Source organism: Typopeltis vanoorti, chromosome 24, assembly GCF_054136105.1.
Source record: "Typopeltis vanoorti isolate ZY-2024b chromosome 24, IOZ_Tvanoo_1.0, whole genome shotgun sequence".
NCBI classification, from domain to species: domain Eukaryota; kingdom Metazoa; phylum Arthropoda; class Arachnida; order Uropygi; family Thelyphonidae; genus Typopeltis; species Typopeltis vanoorti.
The window spans coordinates 40,169,419-40,185,729 of NC_143572.1; the positions used below are offsets into that span (position 1 = coordinate 40,169,419).

Below are 16,311 nucleotides of genomic sequence, written 5' to 3' on the forward strand. Positions count from 1 at the left end.
CGTTATTTCAGACATTAAATATATTGTGTTAGGGTTAGAGAGCACGAGATGGCGGCACATTTGAGCCGTCTCTCTTCACTGCGTACCGCTTAATTAGTGATAGGCTTGGGCCATCTGTCTCTGATTGGGTACCAGTGGAGATTGAACTGCCCACTCAGTCTCCAAAAGTTAGATAGGGCTAAATGGCCTCGCCTACTCCCGTATATACGGGAATAAAAAAGGCGTTAGCTGATCTCTATTTTCTCCTCACCAGTTTAGTATCGATGCTGAAGCCGTCATGCGTGTAGCATTGCCTATTGTCTATTTCTGATGCTCTAAGGACCAACTATGATAGTCTTAACACAAGTGCAGTCTGTGCTGTTCTCATGATCGATGTTTGGCTTGTGCTCAGCTGCTTGCTCTTCTGAATAAACCGAGACTGTGTAGCGCTTTAAGTATTTTCCACTATAATCCTGAACTCCTGTAGTTATTTTTTAAACTCATGGTTGATAATTTCCATATTTGATTACACATTTCATACCATCCTTTGTTCACTTAGCGATAACTTCCTAGATGTTCCTGTGCGTTTGTCGGTTTAGCATTCACATTTCCGGGGAGATTTTGGCGATGTTTGCCTGGGATTCATTACCGACATGAACGAGTAAGCACCCTATGATACCAATTGTTTCGAATCTTGTAATTTCGTCTCCTCGTGCTTTGACAGAATAGTCACGAGGAGATAAATTTTGTACAGATGTATTATCATCTGATTGTAGGGATTTCTGTTTGCCCTTTTATACCGGTAAAAGAAGAATATGGGCATAGGATTGTTATAATTGGTATCTCCATGGAGTCAGAGAATACTGGGAGGTCCGCACTAACTGACATTTATACAACATCTATGATACCAATAGAGTGGAAAGAGGGGAAAATAGTTCCATTGCACAAGGGAGGCTCTAAGACTGATGTTGCAAATTATAGACCAATCAATATATCTGGAGGGGTAGTTAAGATTTTGGAGAAATTAGTTAAAATTAGAATTCAGGACTGGGTGGACAGCAATATGATACTTTATAAGGGGCAACATGGTTTTGTGAAGGGTAGGTCTTGCCTAAGTAATTTGCTTACGTTCTATAATAAAGTAACAGCGGAGTTGGATGAAGGAAATCCTTACTCAGTGATACTGCTTGACTTTGCAAAGGCTTTTGACAGGATTCCACATGGAACTCTGTTACATAAATTAGAGCAAATGGGTTTGGATCCGAAGATGGTGATTTGGATTAAAGGATGGCTGGCGGACAGATATCAAAGAGTGGTTTACGGAGGAGCTGAGTCCAGGAAAAGGCAAGTGACTAGTGATATACCTCAGGGCTCAGTTCTTGGTCCTCTATTGTTTAATTTGTACATCAATGATATTGGAAATACCTTGAATGGAAATATCCACTTGTTTGCTGATGATGCAAAATTGGGAAGAGCGATAATCAATTCAAATGATGTGGATATTTTACAGGATGACTTAAATAGGCTGACGCTAAGAACTGAGGTAAATGGCTGTCAGTTCAATTCAACGTGGCTAAGTGTAAGGTGATGCACTTCGGGAGGATGACATCGCATGCTGTTTACTATATTAACGGAACTGAACTGCAGGAAGTTGATGAGACAAGAGACTTGGGAGTTATTGTGGACAGAGAACTTAAGTTTAAAGGGCATATTGCTAAGATTGCCAAAACATCACATCAAATTACATGGTTGTTGAGGAACACACTAACAAGCAGGGACAGGGAAGTTATTGTTCCACCTATAAGGCATTAATAAGGCCGCATTTGGACTATTGTGCACAGATCTGGTCGCCAGGATTTCTTGGTGATGCGGAAGTGGTAGAGAGGATTCAGAGGCGGGTTACAAAGATTGTTGCAGGTCTGTGGGATGTTCCCTATGAGGATAGATTGATGATCTGTGGGCTCCAAAAACTAGCTCATAGACGTAGGAGAGGAGATATGATAGAGGTATTTAAATTGTTAAAGGGATTTTACAGGATTGATACTGATGATATTCTTAAGACCAATGCAGGATGTGAGAGAACGAGGGGCCATCCCTGCAGATTGTGTAAGAGTGTGGTTAACAAGGGTGTTAGGACTAGATTTTGCTTTGTCAGAACTGGTTGTGAATGCTTCAACTGTGAATGAATTTAAGGAGAGGTATGACAGGTATTGTGTAAATAATGGTTAGTGTGTCGATGTCGGGTCTCCCACGATGAGTCTTTTGACTCCATGGAGACACCGTTAAAATAATAATAATAATAATAATAATAATAATAATAATAATAATAATAATAATAATAATAATAATAATAATAATAATAATAATAATAATAATACTTCATCTTAAACTCATTCACTCCCAGGGCACTCACAAGTGTCTCTGACAATTCAATTCAAATCATTCACCAATGTCTAAGCAAACAAATGTAGCTCTCACACATTACACCCTTACTAACTACCCTCCTACACAACTTGCAGGGGTGTCAGCTAGTTTTCTCTCTCTCGCGCGCTACTCTTTGTGTATTAAAAATCTCTCGGTAAATTTTATAGAATCCCTTTGTTAACCTAAACGTATTTATCATACCCCCCCAGCCTATGACCCTTTTCTTTATATTCCCGTTACAATGTTTTTTTTTTTCTTTTCAGCTCCTGCTTTATATCACTACTGATCCATTTAATCCCTACTCGGTTTATTCTCTTGACTCCAGGTAAGAAGTATGATACTGCTTCCTTCAAACAATCCCTGACCATTTCCCATACACTAATGGCGTTCTTTCCTTGTATTTCCTAATGCCATTGCACAGCTCCGAACTGCCTCGATAGCCTGCAATAATCACCAGCTTTATAGTCCCAGATAAATCTCTAATTAACCAAAAATCCACATTTTTAGCAAACTCCCAGAACAAGACTACACGATCAATTTCCCCAATGGCAGGCAAGGTAGCCACCATAGTTATGGATACTTCCTCCAATGTTATTACTAGTTCAGCACCTTCAAATCCCTCTGAGCCTCCATTACATGCTGGTTTCAAGTATCCCATTAAATTGTACAAATCCTATTTCCATCCTGCAATGCACCTCCTTCCTTTCAATCTTTATTATTATAGTCGAAGCAGCCCGTAATTATTATACATGCTTATTATTATGATAATTATTGTGATTATTATTATTATACTTCACAGTCAAAGAGTGACAAGAAACATGAAGAGCATAACGAAATATTTGATTGGCAAATGAGTACAATTCGGACCTTATCCAAAGTCCTACGATTTGATTAAATATCATCGTAAAGAGTGAGCTCTCCATAAAAGTGACATTTTCTGCATTTGAGATGTTATAAGGAGAATCAACTTTCCCAAATGTTTCATAAATGTTCTTGATATTGCTCCTAATGCTCTTATGACAATTCGATCTGTTAATTATATATTGGGTTTTATCCTTTATTCAAGTGTAAGCTAACAAAGTTTGCACCTGAAGTACTTTCAAGACGGGGCAACTCGTGGCAAAGGTGGTATAAGTTCTCATCACTTACCTTAGTATCTCCCATAATGCAAAGCACATCTCCTTGCGGATATATATAATGCTATGCATTGAGGAAAGGGCAAATACCCAGACCGGTTTCCCAGTATTAAGTGCAGGGTTACCTCTCTAAAAACTCATGAGACCCGCCAGATCACCCAACGGTGGTCCGAACGATGAGAGTGCAGATGTGAAGGATACAGCACAACTGCTATCTTTGTCCATGGCATTGATTAACAATTCAATGTGACAGAAGAACTTACCTATGAAAAGAAATATGAAAGGCATCGATATTCTTGAAGCAGCCAAGAAAACGCTCCAGCGTTTCGACCTCAGCTTAACCAACCTTGAGAGTGTGGTAACTGATGGTGCCCCTGCTATGGTGGGAAAGAACGAAGGGTTTGTTGCGCTGCTACGGAAAGAGCCGGGACTAGAAGGAAACGATTTCGTCCATTACCACTGTTTAATCCACCAGGAGAATTTGTGCGCGAAAACTATTGGATTTGAGAATGTCATTATTGTGACTCTCGTCAACATTATTAGGGCAAATGGATTGAATCATCGTTAATTCCAAGAGTTTTTGACACAAGAGTGCGAAGCGGATCAGGGCGATATGATTTATTATAGTGATGTGCGTTAGTGGAGCAGAGGGAAGGTTCTTAAAAGATTCTTTGACCTAAGGAGCGAAATACAGCAGTTCATGCAAATCAAGGGGTAGTCCGATTGCGGAATTTAATGATCCGAAGTGGATGACAGACTTTTCCTTTGTGACCGACATCTCGTTGCATATGAATGACCTAACTACGCAGCTACAATCGAAAGATCAACTGATGCACACTCTGTTTGATCACATCAAAGCTTTTGTGGCCAAGCTCAAACTTTGGGAGGCATAACTCGCAAAAAAAACGACAACGCATTTTCAGCTTCTCGCTGAATCCAACTGTTCGTCTCTCGATGAATACGCTACAAAATTAGCCATGTTGCGAAGTGAGATTTAGTGATTTTTGTAACCAACAGTCTTTTAGATTTATTTTCAATGACATTCAGTGTCAATGCTGCAGAAATGCCAGGCTCAGTACAAATGGAGCTGCTTGAACTCCAAAACAACTCTTCTTTGAGAGAAAAATTATTCAATGTGCCTTTGCTTAGATTTTACAAAGACTACATTTCTGAGGACGCATTCCCTAATCTTCGCCGGAATGCTTTGAAGAAATCCGCTTTGTTTGGGCAGCACCTTATGTGAGCAGTTCTTCTCTAGAATAAAGCATGTGAAGTCCAAGACAAGAACTCAGATTACAGACCGACATCTCGAGAAAACTCTGAGCATAGCGACTTCCAACATTGATGCACATCGACAAGCTGGTCAAGTAGAAACATTGCCAAGTTGCCCATTGATAGTGTAAAAAATGAATGTTTTCTTCATTAAATTCTATTTTTTCAAGTATTGATTGCATTTACTTATCATGAACTCGACTCCTACCTACGCTCTTAAACCTGAGTTTGTTTATTTTTATATGATTTTATGTAAAGTATCAAATGCACAGCGTTCCTTGTGAATCTGAAAAGAATCTTACAATTCTAAATACCATAGAATAGCTTAGTGGCCCGAGGGTTTCATTGAAATTTTTAATGCTGCCCGCACTGTCTGAAAGGATAAATACCCCTAGGCTACAGCATTGCCATCCATTACCTCTCTACCTGGGTAACAGCAACAGCCAAGCCTCATCTAGAACTTCATTGGCAACAGCATAGCTACCCATCACCCGAGCTTCCAATCGTTTTTAATCCTTAGGGGTCTCGTCAGTGGGAGCCAGACCCAGAGGTAGCAATACTAAGGTGGAAGTAATGGAGAAGTCATATTTACCTATACGAGTTGCCAAAGGATATCACACCCTATTATTAAAATTCTCTGGATTAGAGATAAGGTTATGGAAGTTTATTCACTTGGCTATGCTGCTAATTATATATTGGATTTTATCCTTTATCCAAGTGTAAGCAAACAAAGTTTGCTCCTGATGTACTTTCAGGATTGGGGCAACTCGTGGTAAAGGTGGTATAGGTTCTCATCACTTGCCTTAGTATCTCCCATAATGCAAAGCACATTCCTCCTTTCTGACATCTATAATGCTATGCATTGAGGTAAGGGCCACTACCCAGACCGGTTTTGACCTTTATTGAGGTCTCATCCGTAGGAGCCAGACCCAATGTGACTTCTCCATTATTACCACCTTAGTATCACCATCTCTAGATCTGGCTCCACACTGACAAACCCTCAAAAATCCCGAAACCGGTAGTGGCCCTTCCCTCAATGCATAGCACTATACATGTCCGCAAGATGTTCTTTGCATTATGGGAGATACTAAGGCAAGTGATGAGAACTTTTACCATCTTTCCCACGATTTTCCCCAGTCCTGAAAGTACTTCAGTCGCAAACTTTGTTTGCTTACACTTGGATAATGGATAAAACCTAATATATAATCAGTAGCATAGCCAAGTGAAAAAAAACTTCCATTAATTCGATCTGTTGTTGTTTTTTGATTCAAACTGGTTGAATTTCAATCTCCAGATGTCTATACTTGTTTTGTTTTTCATGCACTTTTCTTGTACTGTATATTGCGCATCAATAAACCGCAGATGTTATTGCAAGACCAATGATGTCTGGCATATTATGTTCTGGATGTCTATCTGTCTGAATTTTAAAATCCCGTAATATCATTGCATTTTCATTTTCAATAACGTTTCTCGACTGTGTTTTCCCAAGTGATTTTGTAAGTTATGAAACCATATTTCCTGCACAATTTCCAGTATACAGCTTTTGTTAGCCAACCATGCCTTTATTTATAGTCTGTGTGAGAAATCTTGCTGCAAGAACTAATTAGATGGTCGACTGTCTCTTCTTCAGATCTGCACAGTCGGCATTTTCTATCATTACACATCTTTTCTCTCTTCGCATTTTACTGAATTCGTTCGTAGTTTGTACTTGAGCTGCAAGTATCATGTCTTCTGTCTTTTTCTTTATGTTTCCTTGCTGAAGCCATTGCCAACTTAAGAAACTGTCAACCTTCGCTTGAGGCAGACTTATTTTAAGTTCCGAAGTCAAAAAGAAACAGTGTTTGAATATCTGAAAAGAGTTTGAAAAGTTCTAGAGTCCAAACTTTTTATTAGCATCTATTTTTGTGTTTTCCACGATGTAATCATTCAACGCTCGATTTTCTTCTTTTACTGTTCGACTTGCAAAAGACTACGTCCTCCAATTTTCCTGGCTATGTATAACCGATCCAAATACTGTGTGAGTGCAGGGTATGATTCAGTGTCATTAATTTTCGTGTCTTACGATCAAGTGTTCCAAATCGGCTTGTGTCCAGCTGATTATCTCTGCTGTGTGTATCTGATTACAGGAATGGCTAGATTGCTGATTGCCTTCATTGATTACAATGTAACCTTAAACGAGTGTGGACTTTAGAACTCTTCTAACTCTTTTCAGATATTTAAACACTGTTTCGTTTTGACTTCAGAATTTAAATTAGTCTGCCTAAAGAATTCAAGTTTGGGGGCACATAGCAAAAGTGCCTAAATCAGCTCATCAGATCACTTGGTTACTGAAGAATACTTTGACGAGCAGGAGATAAGCCAGTTATTGTTCCTCTTTATCGAGCCTTGATAATACCACATCTTAACTACTGTGCCCAGATCTGGGCCCCCTGGCTTTCTTCTTGATGCGGCAGAGAGGATCCAGAGGCGAGTGGCCAAGATGATAGTTGGTCTATGGAATGAACCATACAAGAACATGTTGAATATCTGTGGGTTACAGAAATTGGTTGATAGAAGAAAAGGGGTGATATGATTGATACATTCAAATTACTGAAGGATTTTTACAAGATTAATTCAGAGGCAATTTTTCAGAACAGGTCTGGTGATGGGAGAGCTAGGGGTCATCCATGGAAACTGAGCAAGAGTGTAGTTAGCAAAGGTGTTAGAACTAGGTTTTTTAGGAGAGTGGCGAATGAGGGGAATAAACTGCCAGAGTTTGTTGTAGGTGCCATGACTGTAAATGAGTTCAAAGCAAAGTATGATAGATACTGTGCGAATGCCGAATAGTTGTTCTTGATATGATGTTTAGGGCCTCCCTTGATGAGTGTAAGGACTCCTTGGAGTTGCCCTTAATAATAATAATAATAATAATAATAATAATAATAATAATAATAATAATAATAATAATAATAATAATAATAATTTATTGGAATCATGTTGTGGCAAGTTTTTAATTTTCCTTCCATCTGCAGATGTAATTTCTTCGTCGCCTGTAATCTTCCCTCGAATTATGAAGAGTGTTGCGCAATTCTAAAGTCCAAATTCTATACAAATGTCTTCTCTGAAGAATCGGACACCATTGAGCAGTGATAGATTATAATCATTCATGTTTAACAAATGAGATCTTCTACCTACTTTGATGTTTGATATCCGAAACTAGTTTTCTTCAGAATTAATGTTAGAGGAATCGGTGCTAGGTGATAATAAAATAAAAGAAACAATAGAGGTGATAATGAGTCCCTTGGAAAATTCCTCTCTTGACATTCATTGTATCAGGATTATCTTTGACTATTAACTGAGATTTCCACTTGGGCATGACAGCAGCAGCTAGGATATGTGAATTTTCTATTTCTTTTGCGTAAACTTCTATATGACTGGTTTGCAGATATACGGTACCCTATGTTGATTTTACACTAATTTCTTTTGTTAATTTATTCTCCGCTAAGTGACGCATTTGTTCTCCGGTTCGCTTACTATACTGATTTAAGGTTGTACTGTATTTATTTATTTGTACGTCTTTATGGCACGTTTAGTGTTGTTTCTTGTTAGTTTTCGAAAGCTGTTTATTCTGTTTTCAATTTATGATTAAAGAACCACCTATTTTGTTAGGTATAAACAGTTCCGTGTATTATCATGCATATATTCACTATGGTATATGAGTGTTTTCAGAAGGAAACGTGTGCAGTATTAGCTTCTGAAATATATCGTCTTTATGTGTCATCTGTTGTATGGTAATTTATGCACGCCTTTTAAAATTTCATATGGAGAAGCAGGTATTTGGGAATGCTGTTACCGCAAAACTTAATGAGTGGGAATCGGATGTTGATCCTCTTGCTTATCTTGGGCCAAAACAGAGGGACAGTGTCGAATCACTCTGTGCCCATGTTAATTTAAAGCCTCTTCCGGACGGTGTAAGTGGTAGCAGTTTATTGACAGTGAATTATTTCAAATAACTTGACATATCTGCATTAGTTATTCTGAAAGTGTTATAAGTTTAGTTTCGATCAATTACTCTTAAAATTTCACATTAATATCAAAAATCGACATTTTTTTTCTCTCGAAATTTTAAGGTTGATTATGCAAAACATAGCATTATTATACCAATAATTTATTAATTATAAAAATAAAATTAATATATGTATTTTTAAATTTTCATGTCTGGTTTTGCTGTTGATTTGAATACATTTATAATCATCTATTTCTTAATACAGAGGTTTATCCAAGGTCAGAAACAGTTCTAATCTATTATCCCATTACTTGAAAAGGGATTCTGAATTAAAACTGTGATTGTAAGTTGCATAATTATTTTATTTAGTTTGCAACGGTCTCCTTTCCTTCCTTGCCAATTACTGTAAGCAGTAGTGATGCAAGTTACCTTTGAAGAACATTGTATACTGTGATAACTTTCAGAGGTAACACAAATAAAGAAATGAATTTCTGGGTGCTTTCATGTAACATTGTGATGAAATATTATTATTATTACTATTATTACGGGCGAATCCAGGGAGTCCTTAGACTCATTGAGGGAGGCCCTAAACATCATGTCCACACAACTATACGACATTCTCACAGTATCTATCATACCTTGCCTTGAACTTACTCACCGTCATAGCACCCACAACAGACTCTGGCACCTTATTCCACTCATTTACCACTCCAAAAGTAAAGAACCCAGCTCTAACACTCCTGCTAACCACACTCTTGCCCAGCTTCCATAGGTGTCCCCTAGTTCTCCCACCACCAGTCCTGATCTCAAAAATATCCTCTGAATTAATCCTATAGAAACCCTTTAGCATTTTGAATGTCTCAATCATATCTCCCCTTTTCTGCCTATCAACTAATTTCTGCATCCCACAAATCTTCAACCTCTTCTCATATGGTTCATTCCGTAGACCTGCTATCATCTTAGTCACTCACCTCTGGATCTTCTCCAACTCTTCCCCATCAAGAAGGAACCTAGGTGACCAAATCTGGGCATAGTAGTCAAGATGAGGTCTTATCAAGGCTCGGTACAGAGGTACAATAACTTGTTTGTCTCTGCTCGTCAAGGTATTTTTCAACAACCAAGTGAGTTGATGAGCTGATTTAGCTACTTTTGCAATGTGCCCCCTAAACTTCATCTTCCTATCCACCAACACTCCCAAGTCCCTGGCCTCATCATTCTCCTGGAGTACAGTTCCACCAATTTGGTATACTGCTGCTAATCTTTTCACCCCAAAATGCATAATCTTACATTTTGTCACATTAAATTGACATCCATTCTCCTTAGCCCAGAACTCCAATCTATCCATGTCATCTTGCAAGATTTTGACATCTTCTGCATTCACTATTGCCCTACCCAACTTTGCATCATCAGCGAACAAATGAACTGTTCCTCTTAGATCCTTCCCTATATCGTTAATGAACAAATTAAACAGCAGTGGTCCAAGAACAGAACCCTGTGGCACACTACTAGTCACAGGCCTTCTTTTGGATTCTACTCCTGAATAAACTACTCTCTGATATCTCTCCACCAACCAACCACCCTCCTATCCATCTCACCAACCCTATATCCATTCCCATATGTTGCAGTTTACGGATTAGAATTCCATGTGGTATCCTGTCAAAGGCCTTAGCCAGGTCCAGCAGTATCACTGTAAACTCATTACCCTTATCCAGTTCAGCCGTCACCGTGTTATAAAACTTGAGCAAGTTACTGAAGCATGATCTACCTTTCACAAAGCCATGCTGTCCCCTGTGCAGTAGCTCATTTTCATCAATCCATTCCTGTATTTTTCCCTTGACTACTTTCTCCAAAACCTTGACAACGACTCCTGATATGCTGATCAGTCAGTAATTTGCAACCGTAGTCTTGGATCCTCCTTTATGCAGTGGAACTATTTTCCCCTCTTTCCACACCTTTGGGACTAAACCAGACCCGAGACTCAGATTAAACAACATGGTCAAGGGCACTGATAATTCTTTAGCCGCTTCACGCAAGACCCGTGTTGGTATACCATCCAATCCCACAGATGTATTCACATTAAGGTTCTGTAATAGACTATTCACCTCCACTTCGTTCATCACAATTCCCGTATAAACTAATGGTTCCTTCATTTGTTCAGTGTCACCACCTGGATGATATACTTTTGCAAAGTGCTTGCTCAGTAACTCCACTATATTGACTGATTCAGTGACCTCCTTACCATTGTCATTCCTTAATCATTTTGCTGTGTACAGTTTTTTTCTTGCTTGCAGCATATTGAAAGAACTGTTTAGGATTCTCTTTAGCTTGCATAGCTAGTTTCCTTTCATAATCCGCTTTTGCTTTTTTTAGAATATTTCGAGGATATATAAATATATCCTCGAAACAAACAAAAAACCATGACTCATATTGAAGAAGCACATGCACTATATTTTAGATGTGTGACTAAAATAAAAGTTCAACTCCTCCTGTAAAGTTTCTTCTTTTTCTGTAAAAATTAGAACTTTGTGAGCTGTAAGCTAAGAGTTTAAGTGAATTGGAGGCCAGAAATGGCTTTAAAAAGTTCCATGTTTGGTCTCTAAAGCTAGATTTATGGACTATGTAAAAAATTAAATATATATATGAGGCTAATAAAAAAAAATATTACAAAAAATTCTTAAACCCATCTATTGTACCAGTGTGCTTTAGGTTTTCAAAAATCTTTCATGGGTGAGAGCCACATAATAAAATAAATAAAAACTTTGATTCAAAAAATGCACTCATTAAAATTGATTTTATAAAAAATTGAAGAAAGATTTTAAAATGTGATAATACTTCACCTAAAGTGCAACCATCTGAATGTACAAAAATGAAATTTACATTTTTTAAGTTTAATAAAACAATAATTTAATTTTAGAAAAGAAACATTTAGTAAAAGAAAGAATACAGCATAAAAATAATTCAAAAAAACATTGCTCTTATTTCCTAAAGTAATAGATTAAAAAATTAATGGAGTTTGATTTTAAATTGTTAAATATAGAGATTTATAACGAATTTAATAATTTAATTTAAAAAAATGAAGTTATGTTAAATTGTGTTGTAGGAAAAGCAATTTTGTGGTGTGTTTTTGAAGAAGTATATTTCTGGTTTCTTCATAAATATTTTCAGCTTCTGAAAAAACCGTCTTACTGTATATGCCAGTAGCTAGTGTTAGAAGAAATTTTCTTGTTATTTCATTCAAAATGAGCAGCATAATTTTCCATTTTATTCACATCACTTGTGAATTAACATCACATCACTTGTGAGTTGGTTTTAACAATTTTTTGTAAAATACAGGGTGTTCGGGATAAATTTGACAGTTTCGTAAGGAAAAAGAAAATCTTCTTTGTATCTATTAAATTTAATGAATTGACAAAAAAACATTACAGGCAGAGTTAATTACAATACTATCAACAAGATTTACTCAAAATAACCACCATTAGCATCGATCACAGCTTCAATTCTGCTTCGGAACCTCGAACAAGCTGATGCTACAGTCTCCCTGGGAAGGGCCGCAAAAACTGTTTTAATTTTATCCATTAACTGGGCTTTTGTATTACTGGAAGTGCGATTGGTGTCTTTTTCAACTGCGCCCCATACAAAATAATCCATGGGGTTAAGGTCTGGGGAGTTTGGAGGCCAAACATTTGGACTGGTGAAGTCGTAGAAATTTTCAGACAACCATTTTTGACTTTTCCCAGAGGTGTGGCAAGGGGCCGAATCCTGCTGCCATACATACGGCCTACCATTGGCTACCCTTGTTATCCAGGGCTTGACTACAGTTAGCAACTCCACGAACAAAGCCCGAATTCCAATGCCAGGGTTCTTCAACACCTGTTCCTGCAGATTTGCGAGGAATTCTGCTGTACGAACGCAATCAGATCGTCTGCTAGGGATCTTTCTTCTTGCTACATCCTCGTAGTCACCATTGCAAGTCTCTAGTTCATGCCTGATTGTTTTTACTGTATTCAGGGAGCATTGGGCAGCAGTCGTAATATCCTTATTTTGATGGCGGGCACAAATCATCATGATACAAGTTATTCTCTTCCATGATTCAGGTGGGTTCCAGCTATCCATCCTTTCTGACATCTTGTATATGAATGAAGAAGGGTCCAAACTTTTAAATGAAGAGAAGTGTGTGTTAATACATGTAACTTACGGAAAAATATAATTAATTATAAATATGTCAAATTTATCCCGAACACCCTGTATATAATCATCTCATCATTAATGTTTTTCTGCAGTTGATGCTGCTTTCATTCTGATAGCCATACAACAGAAGAAAGGAGATGCTCTCATAATATATCATATCATCAAAATGCTGTGATATGTAACACAGTATTTATTTATCACATATTTATTTTTCATTTCAATCTTATTTTCTGAAATCTGAATTTTTTTTTTTTTTTTTTAAATAAAGGAATGTTATTGGCTTCTTCATTGCTTGATATTTTCAAATCATATTTAGATTTCTCATTAATTAACATACTTTTAACATAATTTAAGTTTGTCTGACTTTAAAAATGCTAGCTTAAATTTTGGATCTAATATAGAAATAATATAATATTTATTTTTGAATAAAGTATCAAATCTTCTGTTAATTCCTTCACAGAAAATTTTTCATTGTTCTTGGTCTTTTAAAAATTTTGTTATCTTCATCTTTAGATAAATATATTTTCAGAGTCATAATAATGGAGTACTTCCAAAATTCAAGCAGCATTAATTTCCTCGAAAGGCTCAAGTAAATTTAGCAGTGGTTCTATTAATGACCACTGTTTGAGGCTAATGTACACTCAGTGGACAAAACATTAGAGATAGAAGCGATGGGAAGTTGACACTGGCATCCCCCACACAAAGTGAAACATTCCCAAACTGAATGCAGGCAGTAAATTGGCAGGCATCAGGGCTTATCAGCAGTGTATCACAATTGACGAATATGGATAAATGTGGTGATCTTAGCTTGCATTGCGGATGTATTATTGGTGCAAGACAGATAGGTCATTCTATTGCCCAAGTGGTAAGAACCCTAGGGTTCTTGAGGGCAACCATATCAAGAGTCTGCTGTGAGTATACCATCAATGGATGTACCAACACCCAGTGAGCAGGTGGTGGCCAACCACATTCCATTGATGACCAGGGTCGATATAGACTGTCCAGGCTCATACAGACCAACCACAGGGCAATGATGGCACAAGTCACATCCAGTTTCAGTTTTGGATGTCCAAGCAGCATCAACAAGTGAACAGTGTAGTATGCAGGTTATATACCATACTATCGCTACTTCCTCTTTTTCCTGATTCTTATTGCCTGAATGTAGTGTTTTGTATTTATCACTTAGAAATATCTCATCTGTTTTTGTCTCTTTGTTTCAGTCACGCCTATTATGTTGATTTGGTACTTATACAATTCTTCTGCTAGTTCCATTTCATTTCCATTGATGCTTCTTATGTTGATAGTACCAATCTTGACTTCTGCTGATGTTAAGTTGGGATTTGTTCCAGTAGTTGACTTTTCACTGTTCACCCTGGTTCCCTGATGAAAACAACAGGGGTCTTGTCTAACCAGGTGATGCCCCCAGTTAGCATGAAATTCTCTCATGGTGTACCATCATTTTACATTTTGGTTTAAGCCAATAAGAATACAGTTTGGTTGGGTAAATCCCAAATTGCTAGTCCATCCTCATTTGTTCATTATCCAGGTAGATGCCTAACAAGTTGCACCATGAAAAGGTGAGGATTAGACATTAGGTCAGAAGCCAGAGTTGGTTCTTCATATTCCTTAAAAGGCGACATGAGGTTTCCTCCCAGTTATAAGTTTAAGTTTTTGTTTTTAATTTTCTGTTTATATCTAATAATTCGTATCTCTTTAATTTCCTCTCTTTAAAAATTGATTTTTCTCCAGTCCCACTTTCCTAACAGTGAAATCATCCTCCTAGGAGATTTTAATGTCCACAACACCAACTGGCTTTCCTCCTCCAGTTGTACAGATTTTGCAGGCAGAAATGCTGAAACATTTGCCATCACTAATGACCTTACACAAATTGTTCAAATGCCAACCAGAATACGAGATAACCCAAACCACTCACCAATAACCCTTCTAAATACAAGTGAATGTAGTTCCCCCCCCCCTGCCCTAGGTAATTCTGACCACAATCTAGTGCTCATCTCCCCCATGCAACAATGGTTACACAGCCACTCCCATACAAGAGTAGTTTGGCATTATGATGGTGCCAAGTGGGACAGCCTCCATGACTTCTATGCCTCATTCGCATGGTTGGACTATTGTGTCTTCCAATCTAAACATATGCACTAAGCATATTATCAAATTAATCCTCACTGGTATGGAAACATACGTTTCCACACTACTTCGAACTGCCATCCCCTAACGAAACCCTGGTTCTCCAAAATATGTGCCAAGGTTGTACAAAAAAAAAAAATCAAGCATACCACAACTGGCTCATATCCAAAAGTTCATCCTCCATTAGTGCATATTCTCAAGCCCAAATAGATGCAAGAAAACTATCAATGCTTCCAAAACAGAATTTGAGAGATCAAAAAGCAGTAAACTTGCAGCCTGTCTAAAGGGCAGCTGAGCCTTTTGGACTCTTGCCAAAGCAATTGGTCATTACTCTTGGCCAACACTATTCTCTCCTCTGTCATACCTAGATTACTTTAATCTAGGTATGATAGAGGCATCATCACCCACAGAAAAAGCCAATTTCCAGATGCCAAATATTCAATGCCCCCTATATCCTTTTGCGAGAAAGAGAATAGAAAAATATTGTCCAAATTAGACTCTAAAAAAAGGCTCCTGGCCTTGATGGCATTCCTCCAATGGTCCTGAAGGTTTGTGCACCAGAACTGACTCCTATCCTATGTTGCCTGTATATACTCTCTTACTCCACTGGTCTGTCTTACAGCCTGGAAATTGGCCTATATTCAACTCATTCTCAAGAAGGGTGACATCACTGCTGTCTCTAACTACCGCCCTATCTCACTCACCTCAGTCCTATCTAAAGTAATGGAGAAAAACCATCAATTCCCAACTCCTACACTACCTTGAAGGCACCCAGCTAATAAATGGCCAACAGTGTGGATTATGTCACTGCCAATCAACAGGAGATCTACTCACATATATCACCCATCTCTGGACAAAGGCCATCTGAAGCTTTTGACTGGATCTGGCACAAAGGCTTACTATGTAAACTGCCATCATTTGGTCTATTTCAGGACTTCTGCATTTGTATTGCCAGCTTTCTGTCTGGACACTTTCTGTGTGTGTGTGTACGTGCACGCAGATGGTTCCTTATCCTCTCAACATTCAACTAATGCCAGAGTTCCAAAAGTTCTGCTCTTTCACCAACCCTCTTCCTTCTATGTATCAGTGACATACTTCAGTTGATCTCCAATCCAATACACAGTTTTGCAGATGACAGCACATTGCACTCCTTCCTTTCATTTGATAAATCTTACTCTACAC

The 16,311-nt window shown here is 37.9% G+C and overlaps 1 protein-coding gene across 2 annotated transcripts in view; it reads left to right on the forward strand.

The window, feature by feature from the left end:
- Window positions 1-2,654: 2,654 nt before the first annotated feature.
- Cog3 (conserved oligomeric Golgi complex subunit 3) overlaps window positions 2,655-16,311 on the forward strand; it is a 195,956-nt gene continuing 182,299 nt past the window's right edge. The window contains exon 1 of one of the 2 annotated variants that reach the window (XM_090414006.1): window positions 2,655-2,728. Coding sequence is in view for 1 of the 2 variants with exons in the window: in XM_090414005.1 (XP_090270131.1) it covers window positions 8,579-8,761 (183 nt within the window). In the remaining variant the exon portion in view is untranslated. Of the gene's footprint in view, window positions 2,729-8,287; window positions 8,762-16,311 lie in introns of those variants that run through there. The other variant, XM_090414005.1, reaches the window with a different exon arrangement.